Below are 22,962 nucleotides of genomic sequence, written 5' to 3'. Positions count from 1 at the left end.
CCTGCCCTCGTCACCTGCAAGACCTCTGCCCGGCCATGCCGTGGAGCAAGAACTACCTGCCGGTGGACACATGTGACAGGCCGCACTGTGGACCGGGCACCCAGGGCGACACGACAGGCCTGCGGGTCTCTGAGGACCCCCAGGCAGACTGCCCAACCCTCCAGTGTGCCCTGGGCTACTACAGCAAATCAGGTTATGATTAATGACAATAAAACACACTTCTTGGCAAAAAAAATGAAACACTGAAAAGGCAGCATTAAGGTTTCCATTTTAATTAAACGTTCACAACAGATGGTGATAAAATAAGTTAACAGTTAAATACTCAGGGACATCGATGTACTATCAACACAACTTTACTTCGCAACTGCCGACAGGGCACACATCTGAAAAGGGTGATGGCTAGAGGACATCTGTCGGCCCCGACAGGTGCACGCCGGAAGAGCACACTTCCGAGCGGACACCCAACTCCGCACACGCGACCCCCAGGCACAGTGAGCTCATCCGCGGACCGACAGGCGGGCTGCATCTACAGGCCCCTGGGCCAGCTCCCCTCCACGGGTCAGCTTCCCGCCACCCCCACAAAGACGCCTCTGGACAAAGTTCGCACTCCTGGCGGGGAGTGCACCCTGGGGAGTGAGGTCCGAGACAGTGACGCGGCCAGGCCAGCCGGACCCTAGTCCCTCCAGCGGTGTCCACACTGAGCACTGCAGCACTTGTAGAAGGTGGTCATGGGCTCGTCGGCAGAGCGCGTCTGCAGCTGCATGAAATAGGCACGAGGATGCTCGCATTTAGGACACGGCTCTGGAAACAGAAGAACGAGTAACCCACGTCATTCAAAACAAAAACAGAAACAAAACTGCCCATAGCCAGACATACCTGCTAGAAGGAGGTGTCACGGAAAGGCAGCAAGACCCTGTCCCGGCCCGGCTACCTGGCATCCCTTGCCTGGGCACCCTTGTGCCAGGATTTCAGGCAACCGCTAGTGGCACCGGTCCCACTATGCTCCCGCAGTGAGGGAACTGAGACCTGTGACCGGGAATACACGCCAGCTCCCTCCCTGGCCCCCTTCTCCTCCTCCCATCTGCTGAAGACGGGCTGTGAACGTCACAAGGAAGGGGACGGTGGCTACCTGTGCATCACGGGTCCACTCCTGCGAGGCTTCCAACAGCCCTTCCATGGCGTGGGCCCTCATGCCTCCCAGAAGAGCCCCCGCGGGCAGTGAACACACGTACCCTCCAGGGCAGGGACCCATCCTGGCCACAGCCCTCGGGCTGTTCTCAGGGCCATCTTGCCCTCCGCCCCTCCGCCCCACACCTCTGCCAAGTGCCTCGAGGCAAAGTGACTTCACCCTGAGAAACTGACCCAGTCCATCACACTCTCAGACACCATTTCAAACATTAGGTATGTGAGTCATTTTTTTTTTTTTTTATCAAATTCTGCCGATGCCAATTTTACCGCATCAGATGTGGACGCTCTTCTACAGGGGAAAAGGCGACAGGGAACAGGAGCTGCTCTCGGTCCTCCCAGTCCAGGACTGTCTGGGGCTCCCCCCTTTCCCTCACTGGTCACGTCTCCCCCCTCCGCATACGAACAAGACTCGGGATAAACAGCTGAATGCTCTCTGACATTGACATGTAAAAGTCCACACCAGAACAAGGGACCCCATGTGTTTCCTCGGGCTCTGACTTCCCTTACTCCTGTAACCGCCGCTCCCACCACGGCCAGCCCTCGGAGTGCATGGGGTGCCCACCGCTGTCTTCCACACCCAGCGCACATGGAACAGCCCCAGGAAGGGCCGGGGAGGCCTCCAAGGTCCTAAAACGCTGGGAGGTCACTTTGAGACCCCGGCCCAGGCCCGTCCAACTCTGGGTGGGAGTTGAGCCATTACTGTCAGTCTAACAAGTGCTCAGGAAACTTTCTCTTTAGGCGCTCCCCAGTCCTCGGCGTCCCTGATGCAGACCCAGGACGGCAGCCCCGTGCCTCACCATCACTGCTCGCGACTCACCTGCGGTGGAGTCCACGTTCTCCCAAGCCGCTGCCCCACCGAGCACGTCGTCTACCTCTTTCAGCTTCGGGTACTTCCGATTTGTCACCTAATGGAACAGCGGGCCCTCAGGATCCACACAATGGAGGAGGACAGACCTGGGCCCCCAAACCATTCCCGTCTTCAAGGGTCTCCCAGACCTGCTTCCTTCAACAGAGACTGGAGGGACACTAAAGCAGTCCCACGTTTCTCCTCTCACAGCGCAGAACTCAGCACTGGCATTTAAAGAATCCAGGTCTCCGCAGTCCCAAAGAGGAGGATTCAGCTGTGTGGAGCTCAGGTCATGATCCCAGGGTCCTGGGATGCAGGCACTGGGCTCCCTACTCTGCCCCTCCTCCCCACACCCATACTCGCTCACCGGCTTTTTCTCTCTCTCTCTCTGCCTCAAATAAATAAAACCTTTTTAAAGCAGGAACAAAGAAAGTAAATGCATTGTAAGCCCTAAGGAGTGACTGTGGAAGCAGATGGAACAGCAGCAGCGGTCCTGTTCTCAGGCTACTACTGACCGCCAGGGCCCCCTAAGAACAGGATCCCGTGACCCAGGGACAGAGCACGGGTTAGGAGCGAGGGAAGACGGTACCCCTCCGCCCCTCCCTGCACCTGGCGATGACTAGCAAGAACATCCCACTCCCCCCCTACCCACGTCTGCTTCCCGGCGAGCCCGCGCTCAGGACGGTGCAGGCCGGCTTTACCGCGTTAAGGCACCCGCCACCCTCCGCGGTCCTTTCCCTCGCTCTGAGGCACGCGTCCCTGCTTCTCCGGTAAAGGAAGACGACAGCTCCGCGCGGAACCCCCCGCTGGGCTGCCCCCCTCGCAGAGGCAGCCTGCTTGGCCGCTCCTTTGTTTCGGCGCAGGGACCACACAGGGGTGAGAGCGTCGCTCCGGGCACTGGAGGACGCACCAGAGCGGCAGGAAAGCCGGTAGGTGGGACCGTCCCCTCCCCGGCACGGCCCGCAGAGCGCAGCCCCAGGCCTTGACCAGCAGACCACACCTGGGCTGCTCCCCGGCTTGCCAAGTGCCCGGGGAACGTCAGGGCTCCCTGGGCGTCCGCTCCCCCCGCAGCCGGCGACCGCGGCAGCCCGGCGCAGCCCCGCGCACACGGGGGGGGGGGGGGGGGCGAGTTTCCCATCCACGCAGCTCACGCTGGAGACCGACGAGGCACGACCCCGCGCGCGTCGTTCCCGCCCCGCGCGCGCGCTACTTCGAGGATCGGCCTCGGCCCTAAGCGGCACCAAAACCGAGAAGCCCCCGCCCTCCCACGCCTTAGGCCCTCAGGAACACAGGGAAGACGCCGAAACGCTGTAAACGGAGCAACCACTTGAAACAGGGCCCCCGAGGGGCACGGCGCCCCCCGGAAAAGCAGACCGAGCAGAAAGCACGTGCAAAGGCCCGGTCGCAGCTGCGTGCGCGACCGGGCTCCTCGCAGAACGCCTCGGGTCTCGGGACAGCGCGTGCATGAGGCCGGGCATGGGCGGCACCCTCGTGGGGCCTGGCTGGGGTCCTGGGGTCCGCGCTGGGAAGGGGGATGTTTCGGGACGGGGCCGGGAGCGCGTGTGGGGGCCGCGAGCCCGGGGGAGGGGGAGGGGAAGAGGGAGGTAGGGGCTGGGAGCGCGCGTGGGGGCCGCGAGCCCGGGGAAGGGGGAGGCAGGGGCCGGGAGCGCGCGTGGGGGGCCGCAAGCCCGGGGGAGACGGACGGGGAGGCACGGGCCGCGAGCCCGAGGGGGAGCCCCGGGGCGCGGTCAGGAGCGCAGCGCGGGAGAGACGGCCGGGGACCCGCGGAGCTGCACTGAGTCTTGGCGGCCGGATCGCGGGCGCACGCGATGGGACGCGCGGCAGGACCCGTAGCCGGCGGGAGGCGGCCGCGAGCGCGAGGACGGGCGAAGGCGGACCCCGGGCCGCACCTTGCGGGTGATGTTGTGCACGTAGGGGCAGGTGTTGCAGGCGAAACGATGGCAGCGCTGCCCCTCCTCCACAATCAGCCCGTTCCCGCAACCGGGACAGAAGAGCAGCATGGCGGCCCCCGGCGCCCCGCAGGATCCCGGCAGCCCCCGCGCCCGCCGCCGCCGCCGCCGCGCCCGTCTCGAGCGCCCATTGGTCTGGGCAGCTGCCCCGCCCCCCCGGCCGGCCAATGGACGGGCCGACTTCGCGCCCCGGCGCGCCCGTCAGCTGGCCCCCCCTCGAGCTCCCCATCGGTCCCTGCGACAGTCCCGCCCCCTCGCGGTCGCCCCGGCCGGAACCCGGGCGCGCCGCGGCGGTGCGGGTGGAGCGCGCGCGCGGAGAGGCGACCTGGAGCCTGCCGGGGCCGGGGCGGGGGCGGGGGCGGAGGCGGCCGCGCGGCCCGAGGCGCCGGAGGACGAGGAGGACGAAGAGGAGGCACTGCCGCACTCCGAGGCGGTGGACGTGTTCCAGGAGGGTCTCGCCATGGTCGTGCAGGACCCGCTGCTCTGTGACCTGCCGATCCAGGTGCGCGCGGGCGCCGGGGGCCGGGGTCGGGCCCTCTCCCCGCCGGCCGCGCACGGCCCTGGGGCGGCCCGCAGCCCTGGAGGTGGCGCCTCTGGGCCCAAGCGGGGGTCTTCGCGGGAACCGGGCCTGGGCGGCGGGGGCGCGCGGCATGGAGAGGGGCGCACGGAAACGCGCGTCCGCGCAGGACCCTCTGACACACGGGGGCGGAACGCAGAGGTCGTCCGTGGCGTACGGGACGCACCCTTGATGGGGAGCAGGACCGGGACCGGTGTTCGTTAATCGCTTTCAGTTTGGTTCCGTACGGCTCTCAGCCCTTCCTGGAGTCGTAGACTGAACTTGTCGGGTTTTATTTTTCTTTTTAAAGATTTTACTTGTTTATTTGAGAGAGAGCTTGAGAGGGGAGGAGGTCAGAGGGAGAAGCAGACTCCCCCTGGAGCTGAGAGCCGGACACGGGACTCGATCCTGGTACTCCCGGATCATGACCTGAGCCCAAGGCAGTCGCTTAACCGACTGAGCCACCCAGGTGCCCATCTTGTCGGGCTTTTAAGGTTGTATTGGCTTTTTTATTGTGACTGCTTTTGGCCGGCGGGGATGGGGGTGGACTGGTGAATTTTGCCCACTTGCCTCAACTCCACGTTGTCCTGGGCCCTGGACTCAACAGTGTCTGTGCTCCTGCCCAGCCCAGAACCCAGATCTGACCCTGGTCCTCCCTGCTCTCTGTACTCTTCCTGAGCTGTCATCCGCTTTGAGCATTAAATACAAAATGTGGGTGGAGCCGAGAGACACAGACGCAAGAAATCTGTTTCTTATCCTTTTTGGATACTCTTAGCTTGTTTTCTCTTGTTGTTGTTCAACAAGCCGGGCTCCCACCCTTGGTCTTTCTGTAGGTTACTTTGGAAGAAGTCAATTCCCAAATAGCACTAGAATACGGCCAAGCAATGACAGTCCGAGTATGCAAGATGGACGGAGAAATCATGCGTAAGTGCTCGCCATCTCCCCGGGACCGTGCAGCCCAGCTTTCCCACAGGCGGGGTACTGACATGGCGGCTTGGGGGAGACTCAGGGGCATGTGCAGGGGTATTGGGCCAGGCACAAGCCCACTCCACCTGGACTTGAGTCTTCGTCCAGAACAGTCTGCTGGCCTCCTTTCCTGCCGTCCGAGGATTCCCACCGTGCCTATTCTCCCACCTGTGTTGCAGCTGTGGTTGTGGTCCAGAATGCTACCGTCCTGGACCTGAAGAAGGCCATTCAGAGATATGTGCAGCTCAGGCAAGAGCGTGAGGGGGGCATCCAGCACATCAGCTGGTAAGTGGGGCTGTGGGAAGCGCTGGTGCTGTGAGGTCTTGGTGAGCCTTCAGGCGTGGCCGGTGCCTGGGACTCCTGCCTCAGCTGCTCTGGCGTCTATAGCATGCCACCAGGATTCCTTAACGGGGGCACCTCGGGGCATTTCCAGTGTAAGGGGTCTCCCGGGTTGGAGGTGGGGCAGCTGTCAGTGGTCCCGCCCATGGTCCCTTGGGTGCTCTCCCAGGCCTGCTGGGCCAGAGGTTGTGGTCTGGGTCTCGGTACTGCAGCCTGTTTCGTGAGTAAGGCCAGGCCCACCACAGCCCCTGGAGCAGTCAGTGCCTCCTTAGAGTTCCATCGGGCCCGGCGCGTGCATGGTACAGGAAGAGCCAAGACGAGGCCGCCTGTCCTGGGTCGCCCCGAGCTGAGTGTCTTGAGCCCATCTCACACGCAGCCCCGTGTCCCAGCTGCCCCATCACCCTGCCCGCGGTGTTCCTGAACCCCTGAACCTTACAGGTCCTACGTGTGGAGGACCTACTACCTGACCTCCGCAGGAGAGAAGCTCACAGATGACAGGAAGAAGCTGCGAGAGTAAGTGTGGGCCACGCTCTGAGGTGCAGGGAGGCATCTGGTCTCTCGCCTGCCAGCTCCCCAAGCCCCACCAGAGGGCTGGGGCTTCTTCCCAGGAATGAGGAGTCGTGATTAAATCAGTTCCTGGGGAACTCGCAATACCCGGAGAGTGCCTGGCTGGACTGAGAGCCTCCTGCAAGGGGGTTCCTGGGGGCCCTCCCCCCTGGAATGGGAGGCATAGGGGCAGTGAAGGGCCTCCCAGAGCCAGGGGGAGGCAGTGTGTGTGCAGGCAAGAGGATGATCACTGCCACTTCCTCTCCTTCCTGGACACAGCGCTCCTCCTGCCCATTCCTTCTTGGTCCCTCACAGATCTCAGGTGAGGAGTCAGATACAGCTTCTGCCGATCACACACTGTAGTCCTCTTTCTTTTCCAGTTACGGTATCCGGAATCGAGATGAGGTGTCCTTCATCAAAAAGCTGAGGCAAAAATGAACATCCGGACACGGACAGCTCTGTGCCGGTGGCTGGTACCAGCTGGAACGAAGCTGAGCCCTGGGCCCGAACAGCCAAGCTGCGCGGCACGTGGGCCTGGCCTTGCATACAAAATAAATCTACTTGCTCCTCAGTTTGAAAAGTAAGAAAGCCACAGTCTGGGAGCAGGAAGCCGTGCTGCTGCCCATTCACAGAGAGGACACAAGGGCAGAAAATGGTGTGGGGGAGCCCTGAGGTCTCCATTGCTTGCTCTGAACCCTGCGGCCACACAATCCCCCGGCCACCAGACCAGTGATTCTACCGTGATTTCTATGGCAAGGGGACATAAAGTCGATGGCTGGCTTTGTGCGCTTACGGGGCAGCAGGGGCCTTGCATCCAACAGTATGTGGGTGAGGTCTCCGGCCTCAGTTCCCAGGGTTCGCCTGGAGCAGCACCCTTCACCCTGTGGCTCCTGGAAAGGGAGGCAGCCTCTGGCTGGAGAGGGAGGGCTGGGGTCAGGTACTTCTCGGGGCGGGGGAGGGCACAACTGGCGTTGTCAGCTGCCAGTCACCCTAAAGACGGGGACAAGGTCCAGCCAGCCATCTGGCAGAGGGACTTTACTGGGAGGTGTGTCTCACACTTTGTTCCCCACTCTGCAGAGCCATAAGCGGGAGGGGAGGGTGAGGAAGAGGCCTGAAGGACCCGCCCCCCTCCACAGCCATAGCCAGAGACCACAAAGAGGAGGCAGCGCTGGTAAGTTAGTGGCAGCTAAAACGCTCCCGGTGCATTTATTGGCCACACGAGGTGGTCGTCAAAAAACTCGTTAGAAGGTAATCGTGGTAACTAGTGTAGTAAACGCCCTGGAGGACGAGAAGTCCACCACAGTGAGCAAGGCACAAGAGGTCAGTGCAGGGCACCGGCCGGCCGCACACCGGGCGCGCAGGCCAAGGTCGGGCCCGGGAGGCCTGGGGCAGCCCCTCAGTGGAGCTGTGCGTCCAGCTCGTACTTCTCGCAGAACTTGTCGGTGAAGGGGATGCAGGTGAGGAACTCGCACCACTCGCAGCGCACGGGGTAGAAGTAGAAGAGCACCACCAGGCCGGCCAGGAGGCCCAGGAAGACTGCCTGGAAGACGACGATCTGACAGCGCTTGCGGTACAGGTCGAACTTGCCGAAGCTGATGTAGGGCAGGAAGGCGAAGGACAGGAAGAGGCCGCTGATGAAGCCCGAGATGTGTGCAAAGTTGTCGATCCAGGGCAGCAGCCCGAAGGTGAACAGGAAGAGGACCACCGCCGACAGCTTGAAGAAGGCTCGCCAGGGCCGCGCCAGGACCTGCCAGCTCTGGAAGAGCTCCACAAAGAGGCAGGCCAGGATCCCGAACTGGGAGCCGGCCGGGCCCACCTGGCAACAATGAGGGTGTCCGTGAGCTGGTGAGGCCCAGCAGACCCTCGCCGGACCCAGAGCCCTGTCTCCCGTCCTGTCTCCGGGGGCTCACGTCAACACTGAGGAGCCAAAAGGAGATGTTCCCAGGCTGGACTGTGCAGGGACCCACGCTCCGTGCTGGACACGGAGCCAGTTGGGATGGGTCCCTGCCCTGGGGGCAGCCTTACCTCTGCCCGGTATGGCAGGAAGATGGCACTGGCCAGGTTACCAGTGACCCCACTCAGCAGGTAGATGATGGCTATGCGGTGCCAGCCGGCCAGCTTCTCCAGGTCCCGCAGGACGGTCATCTGGAAGCAGACGGACACCAGGCAGTGCAGGATCCTGCAGGGAGGGCGGGGTGCAGCAGGGTCTCAGCGGGGAGACCACCCCTCCACCATCTGGCCAGCCACACCTAGAGTCCCTGGGGGCACCCACCCCACCTGGCATAGCTCAGCCCATATGGTATCACTTGCCCGGCGTGCAAGAAGAGGGAGAGCCACAGGCGGTAGAACTGGTCAGGCACCTCGGGGTTGAGGAAGGGCAGGAGCCCACACACGTCATCCATGCAGTGCACCTGTGCAGAGTGGCCTGTCAGCACCCACTGCAGCCGGGGCGACGGGAGGGACACTCACCCTAGAGCCCTACCTGCGAGCACAGCGTGGCCTCCTCGTGGAAGTAGCCCCTCATGAAGTCACAGTACTCCCGAGACGTGATCTCACACCTGCGAGGCCAGGCCAGGGCTGAGAAGACTTGGAGGGGGGCAGCTGGGGCCGTTTCAGAACCTGGGGAGGGAGAGGGGCCCCAGGGCAACGCAACCTCCCACCCCCGGATCGGCCACACACGAGCGCACCTACCTGCCCTTGGTTCCGATGCAGCACGGCCGGCCCGTGAGGACACAGTCCATGTGTGGGTGGTTGGTGTGGTTCCCGGCACTGTTTTTGGTGCAGATCTGGGTCACAAATGCAGGTGAGCTGGGTTAGGGCCTCCCCCAACCCTGGGCCCCACACTGCTTGGGACAGCCCTTTACTCCAGCTCACCGGCCACTTGGTGATGTCATCTGGCCACTCATGGGGGTCCTCCGAGGAAGGCTCATCACACACTCTGCATGAACCAGTATGTGGTCAGATCCTTTATCTCCTTGGCACCCACACCTGTCCAGCTCCACAACAGGGGAGGCTATGCCTTCTCCCCCACACCCCACAGAGCTTGGACAAAGAGGCATCAAGACTGACCTGGGGTCCTGGTGGCAGACAGAGCCAAACTGCCTCTTGTGGCCGGCAAGGTCTGGGGCACTGGGATGCAAGGGCCACTTCACCCACACTGCCAGCGTGGACTGTGGGAGGACACAGTCGACCCCCAGTCAGAGCCCACCCCTTGACCAGTGCAGCCAACAGGAGACAGGAATCAAAACCAAAGCCACTGAGACTCTCATGCTAGCCCACAGCCCGTGGCACTGGAATTTCACTCCAGAAACATGCAAGCATGTGGGGGCACTGTTGAAAGGGGCTCAACAGAATTCCTAAGAGCTTCACAATCGAAACAACCCAAATGAGGAACTGGTACAAACTGTAGCACCTCCACGTACGAGGTGATAAAAGCCCGGATTGGGGGCTCGGTGGTACCCCTCCAACTCTTCATTCAGCTCCAGGTGGTGAGCTCCAGCCTGTGGCCAGGTCTGTGCTCAACAGGGAGTCAGCTCTCCCCGACCCTGTGTTGCCCTCACCAGCTTGTGCTCTCAATAAATCTTTTTTTAAATAACTTTTTTTTTAACTTGAATCCTTGGGGCGGGGGGGGGGGGGGGGGTGTCTCTTTTAATTGTTTAGTGGAAAGAGTAAGGCAGCACCACTTGTGTCAACATAAGACACGTGCACAAGAACAGGACTTGCATGCGCACAGAGAGCGTGCCCCAGTCCCAGACCAAATGCAGCTGCTGTCTGCGATGCGCAAGCAGGAGTCAGGGCGCGCAGGGGAGCGGAGTGCCCTCACTGGGAAGCCCCAGAGCAACCACAAACCGGGGCGGGCGCACCCACCGAACACTCCTCCTCCGATGTCTGCACGCAGCCCGACCGGTCGTTGCGCACGCAGCAGGCCGAGTGCTTCTCCCGCTCCCGCGCAGCGCGGATGAAACTGTGCACCTGCGGGTCCTGGCGCATGCAGGGCGAGAACTTGGCGCCCAGGTGAATGAGCGCCTCCTGCGGGCGAGCGAGATGGGCAGTGATGGACCTGGTTCGGCGACCCAGGGTCCCCACCCTCTGATGCCGACGAGGCCCTCGACGAGGCCCTGCCCTCACCGAGCTGGGCCCGATCCAAAAGTTCTCCTGCTGCACGTACTTGACGTTCTCATAGACCCCGCGGTTCCGCAGCACCTGGAGATGGGAGAGCTCACAGAGGCCGCCCGGGCACTCTCCTCCCCGACTGTGGCAGAGGGAGTGTAGGCCCAGACTGCAGACGCCTGGGCCAGGCAGGGAAGGGCGCCGCGCTCACCGAGTCCACGGTCTCGTGCTGCGAGAAGCCCACGGGCGCGATGCCGTAGATGCACACCGCCAGGATGGTGACGAGCGAATGCACGAAGGTGAGCCAGTAGGTGAAGAACGGCCTGCGCGGTGGGGCGGGGCAGAGCTTCAGGGGGGTGCGGACGCGCCCCGGCACCCCGCTTTGCCTGCTTGAAGCTGCGCCCCACCCCACCCCCCCGCGCCTGGCGCACCTGTGGTCGTCCATGTCCTCGATCTGCCGCTTGACGTAGCTGTCGATCCGCTTGCGGTAGGTGCGGTTGGTGAGCCGGCCCACCATGCCCAGCCCGTATGGCCGCTTCTCCCGGGCAAAGAACTTGCGCACCGGCATGGCGATACGCTGGCCCCGCCGCTGGCCCGCCGCACTCACCACCTCCTGCCGCAGCCGCACTTTCGGTTGCGGGGCCGCTGCACCCCCCTCCTTCTGCTTCCGCCAGCCTCTTTCCAGGGGCCTGGGGGGAAGGGGGATGTCACCTCCCGCCTTAGATGCCCGGCCTGCAGTGATCCCTCCTGGCAGGACCAGACTGACCTTCCCCCACCTCTCGCTCCCATCTAGCAGGGATGGTGCCATGGGGTCAACCAGTGTCCTCCTTACCCCAGAAAGCTTCGGAGCTCTTCTGGAGATGGAGAGGTGGAACTCGACCTATGACCTGACCTACCAACCTATCTACCTAAGGCTCCCCCATCACCCCTGGCGATCTACAAGCCTTAAGTACAACACCCGCCTCCTCCCTGCTGGGTTCTGTTCAGCCTAGGGCCTCCAGGGCCATTGCTGTCAGGCAGGTGGGCCACTGAGCCCTGGAGAGTGCCCCGGGTCCCACAGCCACAGCCCATGAGACTACTCCTTGCCTCAGGCCTCCAGGGTACCTGTGTCCCAGGGCCCAGCTGCTCCTCACCACTCCCCGCCAGCCCGGCAGCACTCACAGCATTAGGTGACTGCGCTCGAGCTCACTGCGGTCCAGGGCCCCACCCGTGAGGTCAGCCTGCTCCGTGGCCTTCTCCCAGTCCTTGAGTGCAGCCTCCGAAGGGGATTCGAACACCTCGTCCGGGTACGTGGACAGCTCCTCATGGAGGACTCCTTCCTGAGCAAACAGGGGCGATCAGGGCAGGACACGCAGACGGCGGGGTCGCAGGGATGTCCGTGTGCTCTTACCCGGGCAAAGAAGGACGTGTCCAGCTCGTCAGGGAAGTCCGCCGTGTCCTCCTCCAGGAAACTGGCAGGAGTAAAGCTTCGGCGCTGCACCCGGCGTAACGTGCCGTCCCTAAGAGAGCGGCCCTGCCGGCAAGGAGGGGAGCATGCGGCGTGTGGGCTGCCGGACCCTCGCTCCACACCCCCCCCACACACCCTAGCCCCCGCACCCACCTTCACCAGGGCCGCAGCTGCCCGGAAGCTCATTTTGGCCACTGATTCGCGCTTGCGTCGCCGCGGGAGCCGGCTGAAGCCCGAGCGGGAGCTGGAGAAGGAGCAGAGGGAAGCGGCACCCGGCGTGACAGGTGTGTGCGGGGTACTCAGGCCATCGGCCGTGTCATCTGCCACACGGAAGGCCCGGCCCCGGGCCAGGGGGTCTATGATCTGGCAGACGGAAGGAGACGTAAGAGTCAAGGCCAGGGTCATCGCTAAGGGTGTCCTTCCCCACCCCAGATCCCGCCGTAGAGAACACAGCTGCCACCCCTCCCGGTGGGTCAGTGGGTCCCTGGATGGCTGCGCAGGAACCCAAGAGGGTCCCCATCCTCACCTAGAGTGCCTGTGCCCTGCTGTTCATCCCAAGATGGTCTCACACCCAGAGACGGGCCCCAGGCCACGATCCCAGGACCCCGTCCCCTAGCCTGGCTCCCGGTTCCCAGAGGGTATCCAAGGTGCCCTGCTGGCACCGTCTGAGCATCCTGCCCCACTAGGAGCTCTGAGGGATCCCCTCGGTTGCAGTGGGCACACAGCCCCAGCCCCAGGAGCCGCGCAAGAGGCTGCCTGGAGGTGGCAGTGGACGGGCATACCTTCTGCATGCCCAGCTGACACGGGCCCACATACAGTGGAGGGGGCGTCTCCGTGCTGGTCAGAGACACGTTGTCCTGGCTGGGCAGGTCGAGCTCCCGCATGACCTGGGGCTTCAGCTTTCCGTAGCGCTGGCTGCAGTGACGGATGCTCTTCCGCTGCCACTTCTGGGTGCTGTCGCTGTCCTTGCTCACCCCGAACCAGTCCGCGGTGCCCCTGCCACAGGAGGCTCTCAGCATGGGGAAGCCTCAGGGGCCCTCCTCACGGACACCCGCCCCAACCCCAGCCTCCCATCACACTGGGGCAGGCCTGGTGGGCTGGGCCTCACTGAGAGGGCAGTGGATTCCAGCCCCGGCCACCCCCTGAATAATTAGCCAGCTCCAGGCTCCTGCCAGAACCGCAGACGGCAGGCCTCACCCCATGAGTATGCTACACAGATCCTCAACCCGTCACAGAGAGGGACGTTCAGGGACAGACACCAAGTCCACAGGCGGCACGCAGAGCTCAGCCTGGAGCCAGGGAGCTTGGCCCCAGGCAGCAGCGTGACCTCAAACGCCCGAGAACTCAGGCAGTGGGCACTGCAAGCCCAGGCAAGCCATCCGTCCCTCCAGGCCATGCAAGGAAAACCACTGCCAGCACCGACTGTTCAGGAACCCCAGGGAACACCAACAGTGCCGGCAGCCCCAAGAGATCACAAGCCATGCATGCCACCTGACGTCCGCACACTCACGCCCGGCCCCAGGTACCTGAGCAGGGACCGAGAAAGAGACCAGCGCTGCGGGAGAGCCCTGCAGGCAGCAGGGGGACCCAAGAGGGGCAGAGTGTGGACACGCCCGAAGCGCACCTGTCGGCTATCCGGGGACCAGAGCATGGGGATAGGAGAGACAGAGAAGGAGAAAGCAAGTGCTGGAGGGGAGAGCAGCTGGTCCCCAGATCTACGAAGGAGGACAGGGTGACCCGGGGAAAGAGATCAAGGAGAAAGCCAAGACAGGAGGAACCCTGGCTCTGTTCCCAGCCCCCGTGCCTGCAGGGGACGCAAGTGCCAAGCCCCAGCCCCCCAGCACCACTCCCCCCGGCCAGCAGAGCCGCCGCACCAGGAGACTACCTGCGGATGGTCTGTGTGATGGACGTCTGGCGCTGCAGGACAGGCCGCCGGGGCTCACGGTGGGGCGAGGGGACACGGGCGGTCTCGGCAGGCATACTCACACTCCGCAGGAAAGCCTGACGTCTCAGGGGCTGGGCGGCAGGGTCGCAGTGAGGAGGCTGGACAGGGCACCCCCCCAGCCCCTGCCGGCCGGGGCCTACCTGGAAGAGGCCAGGCTCCTCCGCCGCTGGGGGCGCCGCCGCCGGGATGTCCAGCCTCAGCCAGGGTGGCTTTTTGCGCTGCAGGCTGCTGGTGCTGTCCCTGCGGGCCTCGCTCATGGCGCTGGAGGGGCACGGCGGCCCTAGGGGGGCAGGGGGCATTCAGGAACAGTGCCCACAGACCTCCCAGGGTTTGCTGCACCCAGGGATGGTCCTGGAGCCCTTCTCTGAACTCCACGCCCCAAGAGACATTGCAGGGCATGAACGAGATCCTCAGACAACACAAATCCGTTCATTGATGAAAGACATTCGTGACAAATATTTGAGCGTCCATTAAGAGCCACTCCCAGGAGCTTAGGGATACACAGATGGAGAGACAAGGAAACAAGAAGGGACAAAATCCCAGCCTTCCTGGCGCACACCGTCCAAACATAACCCCTAATTAAGCACGGGGAGTCTGGGTGCCTCAGTCAGTTGGGCATCCTCCGACTCTGGCTTCCTGCTGGGGTAGTGACTTCAGGGTCGTGTGCTGAGCGTGGAGCCTGCTTCTCCCTCTCCCTCTGCTCTGCCCCACACATGCGCACACTCGCTCTCTCTCAAGTGAATGAATAAAATCTTAAAAAAAAAAAAACAATAACCTGTAAGTCAGTCAACACGCTATGTTAAAACGTGAGACATATGACAGGGAAAACAACATGTTAGGGTTCCCGGGCCACAGACGTCCTCCTGAAAAGGTGACATCCAGGTCCCACACCAGTCTGCATCTCAGCCCTGTCGGACCCAGACCTCACCCTAGAGCCCCGGTGCCATCTGCTGCAAGGACAAGAGACCCTGTGCACCCACCACAGGGGGCGTGACCCCTCCAGCTCCCGGAGGAGTGGCCACAGGGCTTCCACCAGTCTGGGAGATCCTGCCTGCTTCCCCAAGCCACCTGGGTGGGGGTGACGGCTAGGACCACCAGGGGGCGCCACGCACCCCGGGACGGCCCCCAGCCACGCCCCGCACCTCCCTGAGCACCTGAGACCCGGGCTGGAAAGCCCAGGGTCTGACTCTGTCCAGGGGATGGAGAGACAACGACCATACGGCCGCGTCCCCTCCCATTACAGGAGGTCCCGTTCAGGGCAGCTCTCCCAAAGAAGGACAGCAAGGTGTCTGGACACGGGGTCCAAAGCACAGTGTGGGGCGCAGACAGCAGGGGGTTGGAGACCCCAAAACTCCTCTGCCACATCCAAGAGCTTGGGAGCTGGACCAACTCTGACACTCAGGTTGGGGTAGGCGCCCGTGACTCGCGCTCAGGTCAGGATCTCAGGGTCCTGGGAGGGAGCCCGGTGGAGGCAGGCCCCGCACACAGCAGGGAGGCCGCATGTCCCTCCGCCCCTCCCCTCCCCCCACCGCCACGGCCACCACCACCACCGCCACCACCCCGCTCCCACGCTTGCTTTCACATAAATAAAATCTAAAAAAAAAAAAAAAAAAAAAAAATTTGGGTTTGGGGCCCCACCCACGGATGCCTCTAGAAACAGCCTCCCTTCGCCTGCCTGAGGAGAGGTCCAGAACCACCACCACCACCACCACCACCACCCCCCGCCTTACAAACAGGCCAGCAGAGTCTCAGAGAACAGAGGCCTGCCTTCCCCGAGGTCAAGGCCGCATGCTGGGGGTGCTCGTTCCCAGAAACGGCCCAAGGGGCTGCCCGCAGCTTCCGCGGCGCTTACACAGAACAGTGAAGCCAGGGGTCCGCTCAGAGCAACTCGCAGCTCTCCCAACCCGAGAGAGCGGAACCCCAACACAGACCAGGGGGGCACGGATCACCAAGAACAGCCCCTCCCGCCAGCGCTCAGCTCCTCCTGGCCCCAGACTGGCCACCAGGAGGCCCCAGGCCAGGCGCCAGGGGGCTGGCCTCCCCAGGAGCCTCCACAGACATTCCCAGCACCTCCCAGGGGTATGGACTGGTTCTCGACTTAGGAGTCCAAGGAACCCCGCCAGCTGACCGCTCCCAGCACCCCACACATCCAGGACCCTCCCAGCTCTGCTGCCCCCGCAGCCTCTCCCCACAGCCAGCTCTCTACCTCTGGCTCACAGCTCCTGCCATGCCTCACCCCTGCACACAGCCTGGGTCAGAAGACTGGCCCCACCCCTGGCAGATGCTCCCAGCCCCGGATTCCCGGGCACAGCCCAGGGCACCGTCCACGTGTAGGCTGCGCTGTTCTACTGGGCCCACAGTGCCCAAGGCAGGCCTGGTCCGAGCCGCTGCTTGGGAAACACTGGGCCCGTCCTCAGGATCTAGAGTGATGAACAGTTCCCGAAAAAGACCCTTCAACTGGGTCTGGGAGGAGGAGCGGACCCAGGACGAGGTCGGGGCAGGGACAGAACAAGCCAAGAATTGGGAAAAGGGTGGTGAGGTACACAGGGACACTCCCAACCCCTGCTAGGCTGGGCCTCCAGGCAGCCCCAAGAACACAAGGGCCATTGAGCTCACGAGGGAGGCACCCGATCCCTGTGCCCGTCTGCCCACATCTCCTGGTGCCCCTCACCTCCACCCAAGTCCTTCCTGTTCTAGGGGCAGTGGGGGGTGCTCTGTAACCCACAGGGGCCCCCATGCTTCGGGCTCCTGGTCTGCCCCACCCCTCTGTGCACAGTTCCCCATCTGGGCCTCAAGTGGGTGGGATTCACAAGGGGGGTGCCCCAGAATGGGCCCCAGCAGGAGGGGGCAGGCCCAGAGGACAAAGAGTGCCCACCCAAAGGAGACAGTGGCCCAGTGTCCGGGCCTCCCCCAGGAGCACAGTGGGCTCTTGTTCCCAGCCAACCCCTCTGGGGGGGATCCCAGAGGATCTCAGCATCTCTGCTCCACTGACCCCCTTCAGGGCCGGAAGAAACCACAGCCCGGGGAGGGCCTGATGGCCCAGGGTCACACAGCATCTGAGTCAGGCTGACAACAGTCAAGGCTGCCCACCAGAGCCCAGCCCCACCAGGAGACCCTGCACTGGGCGTGGAGACGTCAAGTAGAAAGTGTACACGGCGGCTTAGTAAATGCTACAAGTGGGGCCTAAGCCCAGCCAGGGGCATGAAACAGGGGCAGACATGACACCCAGACATCCCAGGCAGCACAGGACAAGCGTGGGGCTCACGGTGGATGAGGGACCGAGACCAGGCTGGGGGACGAGAGGGACCCACTGGGTCAGAGGACCACAAGGGCTGCTTTCCATGGACAGCCTCAGCGCAGAGGGCTGGGTGAACAGGGGAAGGTCCTACTGAAGCCTGTTCCTGCCCTGGGGATGAGAGGCCGGTGCAGGGGTTGGGTGGGGGCCATGGGAAGGGGAGCCAGGAAGCCAGGGGAGAGCCTGGCCTGAGACACTGGGCACACCCGCTCGTCTTCACCACATGCAACCCTCTGTAAGCCTCCACTTTCTCCTCTGAAAATGAGGGACCACAGCAGTGCCGGGCACACAGCGGGACCCAACAGCCAGGCTGGTCCCTGCCTGCTGGCTCCCGAGAACTCCCTGAGGGCAGCCAAAGGGGGGGGCAAGGTGGGGGAGTGCAACGTCCCAAGAGCCTGTAGGACCGGAGCAGAAGCCATGGGAGGATCCTGGAGATGGGAGCCTGCAGAGATACCCAGTTTGGGAGGCCGTGACCAAGAGGCAGGAGGACACTGGCGGCACGTGGGGCGGGGGGGGCGCAGGTATGCCCCAGCTCAGCTTAGACAGCGGCCAGAGCCACCATGAAACTGTGGGCAGCTGGAGGCCGGGTGGGCAGTGGGGATCGCCCAGCCCCAGGACAAGACCTGCCACACCCTGGCCCTGCCCTGCAGGGGACCGCCCACCACCAAGGTCAGCAGCAGCAGTGGGCCCCACCCCAGGACACCCGCCCAGACCCGTCATGCCTCACCTGAGCGAGATCCCAGGAGGGGCCAAATCCTCCAGCCTCCACACCACAGCCCTGACCTCTGACCCTCACACTTCGGTTCCACCCCATCAAATGGATGCCTAACCCCAGAAATCCCCCGAGAGCGGGGATCACTCACTGTGCGGCACCCCAGAATACAGGCCTTCCCCACCCCCTGCTACTGTGCAGCAAAGCACGTCACCAGCCTCTCTCTGCCTCTTTGTCTTACGTATAAATGGCATAAATGCTGAAATTGGTCATGGTCGGGTCCTCAGTCCTCCTCAACCCTCCCAGACTTCACCGCTTGTCTGTGAAGGAAATGAGGTCCGACAGCGGCAGGGCAGGCCCAAGACCTTGCTGATGGCCCCAAAGTGCCCCTCTGCCCATCCCCAAGGGGACCCATCAATCCCACCTTCCCTCGTCACCTATCACGGGACAGACATCACCCCAAACAGGTATGCAGAAGGCCAGTAACAGAACCGGAGGCTCCTGGCTCAGGCGGTCCCCTGAAGGCACAGGAATTCCTAGAGATAATTACACTCAGGTTCCTCCCCAGGGATGGTGGTGCAGAGGGAGCTCAAGTCCCGGGGAGGGGTACCACCCAAACCCGGGGGTCACTGACAGCCGGAACCAAAGCCCCTGACCCCACTGGCTGCGACAATACCCGACAGGGCAAGCGCACCCCAAGGCTCAGAGAGGCTGCGGGGCCGGGCCCCGGCGTCCATCAGCAAGGGCGCGAGGGTGGAGTCTAGCTATGGCCAATTCTGGCTGCAACAGCCTGTGGCCTCGCTGGGGCTCTGGGGCTAGGGGAACCCTCCCTCAAGCTGCACAGGGACCAGTCTGCCTGGGTCAAGGGCAGGTGAGCAGCCAGGCCCCAGGTCAGCGCCCCCAGAAGTTCCCCCACAGACCTGACACCCTCGGCCTTAGCGACCTCCTCCCAGGACGGGCCAGCTCCTGGAGAGCACTGGAGAGGTCCCGGGAGGGGAAGGAAGCCAAGTCCTGGAGTCTGTTGTAAGAGCGGAAATGGCTTGTCATCAGCAGCCTGGCACACTGGCCTGAAACCTGGCTCCAACAGAGCCTGCTGACCTAACACAGCCCCTGGGAAGGGTTCTCTGTAGCCACCTTCCAGATAAGAACACAGAGGCCCTGAGAGGCCAGTGGTGACTCCAAGGGGGCTCAAAGCGTTGGACTGCGTCTGCCCAGGAGCTGGGGTCGAAGGGACCTGTGTGTCCGCCTAGCTGGCGCTGGCCACAGCCCCCCAGGGGCGGGGGCATCCCATCTGGACCCCCAACTCCACCCTATCCCAACCCAGAGCCTCTCAGTTCAGGGAGGAGGGGGTCACCCTCCAACACACGCAACACACCCAACCCAGAAAACAGGCAGAAGCCAGGAACGCGATCCTCGGACAGAAAGCAGATCCTGTCACAGACACCTAAGTCGGGGACCTGGAGCCAGAAGGGGAGCACCTCACATCCAGGGAAAAGAGCAACAGGGTATGCCCAGAGCCGGGGCCAGGAGCTGAGAAGACTCTGAGGGAGGTGCTGAAAGGCAGAGGAGACCTAAGTGAGCACCTCTGGGCCAAGGCCCCCTGAGAACAGGAGTTCCTAAGGACAGGCACTGGGCTGGGACGCTAACCAGCACAAGGGACACGGTCCCAGCCATCCTCCAGCTCGGCCGCCCTCAGTTAGCCGGCCCACACCTTGGGACACCGATCAGCTGCTTTGAAGGCTTGGGATGGTGCCTGGGGCCCGGAACCTTCCACGTGGGGCCACTGACTCCCGTGCCCACCTACTACCTCTGCCTGGTTCTCATGGAAAAGAGCCCAGCTGGCCCAGAACGGTCCCCCGGTGGCAGGGGGTGCAGCCCAGGGGGCTGCCCGGGGGGACCTCGTGGACCCCAGACAGCTGCTGGGTTCCTCTCCTTCCTCCTGATTTCTGGGGGCTCTCTAGAGGGCTGGGGCTGGCTTCAGGGAGGTGGGGAGAACCCAGCATCTAGCTGGGCCAAACCTGAAAAGCCAGTTTCATCCTCGAATCTTCTCCTTCAGGAAGTCCCAAGGTGGGGGGGGGGGGGGGTTCCCAGTCCAAGGCTACGGCCTCCAGATCCAGGCCCCGCCCACCCAGGCGGACACAGGGACACACAGCCCACGCTGCACAGAACGCACCCCGTCAGGAGCCAGCTGGGCCAGGGGCAGGCCGGGCTGCGAGACCCCCTGCCCAGGCCGCATCCAACCACTAACAGGCCCCCATTAGGCCTAGGCCCTCCCCCAGTGCCCGGAGCACCTGGGTGGGTCTCGCCTGCCAATAGAAGGCCTGTTTCCAGGCACGCCCCCACGCCCCCCACCTCCGCTCCTCCGGCCACTAAGCACAAGGTAGGGGGGTGTCCTGGGGAGCCGCTCCCAGGTCCCTGCAGTTCCGGGACTTACTGAGTGGGGAGACAGAGGCTGCGGAGCGGGACGGAGGGCCGGCCCCCGCCCCTCGCTCCCCAGCTCCGGCTACTGGTGCTGACAGTCTCCCAGACCCGGAGACGACGGCTGCGACGGGACGATCCGAGGAGTCCCACCCCCGGAGCCGCAGTTTCGGCTCGAAGCACCACCCACCGGCGGGGCCGCGGCGGAACTCGTCCGGGGAGGGGGGGCAGGGCGCAGCGCGGAGGGGCCCGGGGACGGCCCCGGGCCGCGAGCCCTACAGCTCGCAGGACCCTCAGCTGTTGCGCGGCGGCTGGAGCCGAGCTGTCCGGCCCGGTCAGGCCGCGCGGACGTGCTAATCCGGCCCTGGGCTATTTTTGCGGCGCGCCGGGCGAGGAATCCCGAGCCGGGCCGCCTCCGCGGGTGGCTCGGGAAGTCCGGGGAGGAAAGTCCGGACGCTCCGCGCCGGGACCCGCCCGACCCCGGGGCCGGACCCAGGCCTGGACCCCGCACCCGACCCGACTCCGGCCGCTGCCCGCATCCCCGGCCGCGGCGGACGGAGCACGGGCCCCGCGCGCAGCGGACGCGGGCCGGGGACCCGCCCGGCCCGCGGAGCCTTGCGCCCCGCTCCCGCGCGCGCTCACTCACCGCCGCCGCCGGCCCCGGGTCGCGGGGGTCCTCGGGGGGCCTCGGGGGTCCTGAGGGCTCCGGGCAGGGGCTGCCGCCGCCGCCGGCCGGGAGGGCGCCCGCGCCGAGTCCCCGCCCGCGCGCCCGTCCGGCCCGCCCGCCCGGGAATGCCATGGAACGAGGGGCGTGCGCGCCGGGGGCGGGCCCGGCCGGAGGGGGCGGCCGCGCTGACTCAGGGCTCAGGAATGCGAGCGGCCCGCCCGGCCCGAGTCACCTCCTCCGGGAAGGCCGCTGGGCTCTGCTCTCCGCTCGGTCTGCCCGCGGGGATAGCTGCGGCGGCGTGGGGGGGGGGGGGTGGTCTCGGGCTCCTTGGCCGCGGAGAGAGACCTCGTGATCCTGCGGGAGTCCCGGGCTCCTCGCCTCTCCCGGGACTCCAGGGTGAGGCCAGACCTCATTCTGCCCTGACTTGTGCTTCAGAAAGGGGGAGGGGGCGGTGCGGGACAGTGTCCCTGCATTTCCTGCAAACCGAACTGCCGACCTCCTCCAGAGGCCACACGAAATCACATCCCCTACACTCAGCCAGCCTCATGGAAACGCACACTCACACACACAGCCCCCATGCTCTAAACCCTCACACCGACTCACATATCCACACACACACGACTTCATAGCCCCTTCCATCCAGTTACACACATGCACACAACCACTGTACACTCCCATTCGTGTGTTTTCACACTGCCTCACAACAAAGGCAGGATCAGGGCAGTGGGCCCCTCCCCAGACCCCTGTGCCCCCCAGCAGGTGCTCCCAGGCCAGGCTGGGCCTACAGCCTTCTCTCTTCCACAGCCCGCTTCTCTGAAGGGAGCAGGACCTCCATCCACTGTGGATGGTTCCCTCTTTCAGAGCCCCCCACCGCCCCGGCCCCCCACCATGGGCTCAGCCCTGCACTCTCGGAGCTGGACACAAGATGATCCATCTGTTTGAGGCTGAGGTCCTGGTGGAACTTCCCAGCATCCCTGTCTCTCAACATCGCCAGAGTGTGTGGGACTGAACCACCCAGAGGAAGACCAGGGAAGCGGGGCGGGGACTGCCAATAGCAGGGCATAGGCAGGGCTGACCACCCAGACTTTCTCACGGTGGCCTTGCTTATGGCCCCGCAGAAAACAGAACTGGAACCATAGGTCCCCTAAGGACACTTTCACTGGTTCCCAGGGCACCTTGGGGCCCATGGGGCCCAGCACCTCAAGCCTCGCAGTACCTACAAACATGCCCCTTGCTGATCTGGGACCAGGTGGCACTGGCCTTCTCTGAGCAGAGCTGCAGCCACTGTCCACAAGTCATGTTAGGCCTGACTGCGCACAATACTGGGCTCTGGACCCACAGAAAACAACGCTGATGGCTATTCCTAGCTGGCCCTGGAACCTGGGTGAGGGACAGGCACCCTGCTCATACTGTCCCTCACACCAGGGGCCAAAGCGGTGCCTGCCCATACTGGGTCCTCTATGAACACAGGCACATCAACACAGTTCTTAGGGGGAGACAAGAAAAGCTTTGGAGGAGCTCCAGGACTCCTTCCCTGGGGCGTGGGGAAGGCGACTGCGGGTGGACTGGGGACGCCAGGCGAGAGGGAGGCCGCCCCGCCCTGATGCTCACGGCTCCTGCGGCCTACACGTGCCACTCCTCCCATGCCAGGCGCTCAGCCAGACAGGACCGTCTCTCCATACCAGGCATTCTCAGGCGTTCTTGACCCCTGCCAGGGAGAGGCAGGCCCCACCCATCGGGATGCCCAGACAGAGGCTGGCGGTGGTATCATCTCTGGAGTCCAGGGCCTGGGCTCATATCCAAGGCCCTGGACACCCGGTGCTGGCAGGTCCCCTCCGGCAGTGGCCGCTGCAGGGTGCCACCCAGACCCGCTCCATGACCCAGAGACTCACTCCCCGCTGCCCGGAGCATCAGCCCAGGCTGGCTTCCCGCTGAAACCCCCCTCCAAGGAGTCGC

The 22,962-nt window shown here is 64.0% G+C and overlaps 3 protein-coding genes across 7 annotated transcripts; 1 reads left to right on the top strand and 2 right to left on the bottom strand.

Annotated features, from left to right (window-relative positions):
- Window positions 1-256: 256 nt before the first annotated feature.
- On the bottom strand, window positions 257-4,115 carry POLR3K (RNA polymerase III subunit K). The gene is made up of 3 exons (XM_059155131.1): window positions 3,946-4,115; window positions 2,006-2,093; window positions 257-801 (listed from the first exon to the last, which is right to left on the bottom strand). Exons 1-3 carry the CDS (start codon window positions 4,054-4,056, stop codon window positions 674-676), a joined length of 327 nt encoding a protein of 108 aa, XP_059011114.1. The 5' UTR covers window positions 4,057-4,115; the 3' UTR covers window positions 257-673.
- A 186-nt stretch (window positions 4,116-4,301) lies between these two features.
- SNRNP25 (small nuclear ribonucleoprotein U11/U12 subunit 25) lies at window positions 4,302-6,983 on the top strand. Its single transcript, XM_059155130.1, has 5 exons — window positions 4,302-4,507; window positions 5,395-5,485; window positions 5,707-5,812; window positions 6,305-6,379; window positions 6,793-6,983. Exons 1-5 carry the CDS (start codon window positions 4,466-4,468, stop codon window positions 6,848-6,850), a joined length of 372 nt encoding a protein of 123 aa, XP_059011113.1. The 5' UTR covers window positions 4,302-4,465; the 3' UTR covers window positions 6,851-6,983.
- Window positions 6,984-7,584: 601 nt separating this feature from the next.
- RHBDF1 (rhomboid 5 homolog 1) lies at window positions 7,585-21,092 on the bottom strand. 5 transcript variants are annotated; one of them, XM_059155112.1, is made up of 18 exons: window positions 20,986-21,092; window positions 14,055-14,194; window positions 13,855-13,985; window positions 12,752-12,965; window positions 12,123-12,332; window positions 11,913-12,035; window positions 11,684-11,841; window positions 10,954-11,211; window positions 10,734-10,845; window positions 10,541-10,615; window positions 10,280-10,441; window positions 9,482-9,582; window positions 9,287-9,350; window positions 9,104-9,198; window positions 8,895-8,970; window positions 8,690-8,823; window positions 8,438-8,591; window positions 7,585-8,228 (listed from the first exon to the last, which is right to left on the bottom strand). In XM_059155112.1, exons 2-18 carry the CDS (start codon window positions 14,169-14,171, stop codon window positions 7,809-7,811), a joined length of 2,604 nt encoding a protein of 867 aa, XP_059011095.1. In that variant the 5' UTR covers window positions 14,172-14,194; window positions 20,986-21,092; the 3' UTR covers window positions 7,585-7,808. The 5 variants fall into 5 exon arrangements, with proteins under 5 accessions (XP_059011095.1, XP_059011096.1, XP_059011092.1 ...); XM_059155113.1 differs by having other exon boundaries at window positions 8,723-8,823; XM_059155109.1 differs by having other exon boundaries at window positions 13,855-14,194.
- Window positions 21,093-22,962: the final 1,870 nt, after the last annotated feature.

Source organism: Mustela lutreola, chromosome 17 (genome assembly GCF_030435805.1).
Source record: "Mustela lutreola isolate mMusLut2 chromosome 17, mMusLut2.pri, whole genome shotgun sequence".
NCBI lineage: Eukaryota > Metazoa > Chordata > Mammalia > Carnivora > Mustelidae > Mustela > Mustela lutreola.
This window is presented reverse-complemented; position numbering and strand designations above follow the sequence as displayed.